We start from the raw sequence: 2,307 nt of genomic DNA, 5'->3' as shown, positions 1-2,307 counted from the left end.
GTCCACCGTACAAAATAAACACAACAGTAACTGATTATGTCACAGAAAATCCTTTTTTAATGTATCCATGTACACCAGATAAAACATAATACTAACCTCAACTGATCATTAAACTTTTTATAATCAGATTACATAAATAATCTAGTCTAAAAGTAGAACAAAAACAAAGTGAAAACAGTAATATAAGGTAAACTAGAGGAAAATTTTAAGTGGAAAAGTTGTTTTCACTACTTTCCTAAGATGAACCTATCATATATCTTTTGTTCAGCTTTTTCATTTATATATTAAAACTAGCTGGACTTTGGTACCTCTACTCAGGGTTCTTGCAAATCTTTCACATTTAAACCTCCAGACTTTTAAAAACTCAAGCTCCTCATGTTCTTGATCCTTTGATTTCAGGTGGAGATGTGGAACACTAAATCTCTCCTTGAATATACAGTTGATATCTCTGGAATTGGCAGACTTTAAACATGGAACCTCTGAAATTATGAAATGAACAAGGAACGCTACAAGTGGTAGCACGCAAGGCAGTGCAGAGGAACAAGGAAGACAAGGTGGTTAACAATGGAGGAGAAATAAAGGATGTTATATAGAAGGAAAAAGGAGGGAATAAATGCAGGACAATGACAGTGGAAGAAGAAAGGATAATATAAAGCAAAAATAACCTTAGGAATAAAGAAAAAGACACTGGGAGGGGTAAGGAAGAAATAAATGTAATGCATAAGCTAAGGAAAAGAATTAAGAATACCAAGGAATAAAATAAAGAATTAAATCAAATTAAAACAACAGGATTAACAAAGTCTGGAAGTCTTGATAAATACAGACATATAAAACTAAAGAGCAACAAACATCTCTAAGATCTTAAAAAATTAAGAAAAATGATCTCCAAAACATCTCTTTTCCACTAATCGATTCCATCATGACATAGATGTCTGAAAACATGGCAGAAGGTAAACCTCTGGTTTCATATCTTATAGAAATATTAGGTGTAGTTGATCAGTCAGAGCTAATCCTGGATACTTTGCGATGTTGTTCCTGAAGTTTCCTGTTTGAGCTTCTGGTAATGTTTCTGAGAAAGAAGAAGGAATAAAATGAGTAACCAAGAATGAACCAAGAATTCATTTTCTGAGTGTGAACGTCTTTCTCCTTTGTGCGTACCACCAGGTTGTTGTAGTGTTTCTGGCTGCTGCAGTGGATTTTCTTGGCGGAGTTTTCATTCATATAAAACATGGAGCAGAGGTTACAGAAAAATCCAGATTTGGGAACCACAAATTCCTCACCTGTAGAGGAATAAAAGAGATGAAAATAGTAACTATGACTTCACTTTTCCAAATGCTGCCTCTCTTTTTCTTTTTTTTTTTTCAACAAATCAATTCTCACCAAGAGGGTTTTTAGGATTGAATGGTGGCAGCTGGAGGTCAGCGGAGACACATGGAGATTGACAATGTGTTCGCTTTGCATCAGGGGTAGTAAGCTCCTGGTTTTCCTCCTCGACAGCTAAAGAAGAGCAAAGATTATTTAATTTTCTCAGTTTTTTCTAAGCAGATAGTTGCAGTGGAAACTGACTTTCTCTTGGTGATAAAACCCTTAGGGAATGTAGCCTTTGATTAAACACACTACTGCTGTAAACGCCCTTTACTAAAAACATAAAGACTAGAATAAATGTGTCTGAGCCCTTCCTTTCATGTGTTGTTTTCAAATCTTAACTTATCTAGTTAAGTAAATTAACTCCTAATTAATCTAAAATGCAGTTAACTGGTCAAATATTCCATTGCAGAACATCTCAATCCTTCTAATTTCTCTTTAAGCATATTTTAACAAATTCAGCTCAACTGTTTACTTAAAATCAAACTTGTCTATTATAGCTTTTTCTGAAATCTGAAGTCAGCACACATCTAAGGTAATACTTTGCTGAAACTGACAATGTATAATTTTCTTAACCTCATGGTATTAAAGAAACACCAGCTCTAATGCTAACAAATGACACCTCATGTCTTTAGTCATCAGGCAGCATGTCACAGCCTTGTTGACCTGGATAAGGTGTTTACCACTGCTGATCTTGAGCCTTTGTTAAAATAGACCCAAAACGTTTCCTTTCAGCAAAACAAAGGAATTTGGAAAATGGTAAAGTGTGTTTTGAAAAAAAAAAAAAAAAAAAAAAAAAAACAGAAGTCTAGATTTAAAGGTGTTCCAAAAGGCACATTGTCAGGCAATTTTACATTACAGTTTTCTTATGAAGAATGTGGAAAACGTCCACGGCTTCAATGCAGCCTTAAGACAAATAGACTTTAGCTTAAAACACGTTTT

The 2,307-nt window shown here is 34.3% G+C and overlaps 1 protein-coding gene across 3 annotated transcripts in view; it reads right to left on the bottom strand.

The window, feature by feature from the left end:
• Nucleotides 1-44: 44 nt before the first annotated feature.
• Nucleotides 45-2,307, bottom strand: part of LOC107095513 (zinc finger protein 638-like) — a 22,014-nt gene continuing 19,751 nt past the window's right edge. For all 3 annotated transcript variants that reach the window (XM_015391644.1, XM_015391646.1, XM_015391645.1), the window contains exons 15-17: nt 1,381-1,497; nt 1,159-1,280; nt 45-1,069 (exon numbers count right to left, since the gene is read on the bottom strand). In XM_015391644.1, the coding sequence (XP_015247130.1) occupies nt 1,007-1,069; nt 1,159-1,280; nt 1,381-1,497 (302 nt within the window). In that variant the 3' untranslated portion in view covers nt 45-1,006. The remainder of the gene's footprint in view (nt 1,070-1,158; nt 1,281-1,380; nt 1,498-2,307) is intronic.

Source organism: Cyprinodon variegatus, unplaced genomic scaffold (genome assembly GCF_000732505.1).
Source record: "Cyprinodon variegatus isolate N-32 unplaced genomic scaffold, C_variegatus-1.0 Scaffold553, whole genome shotgun sequence".
NCBI classification, from domain to species: Eukaryota; Metazoa; Chordata; class Actinopteri; order Cyprinodontiformes; family Cyprinodontidae; genus Cyprinodon; species Cyprinodon variegatus.
Note: the sequence above shows the minus strand (reverse complement) of the source record. Positions and strands in the feature narration are given on the sequence as shown.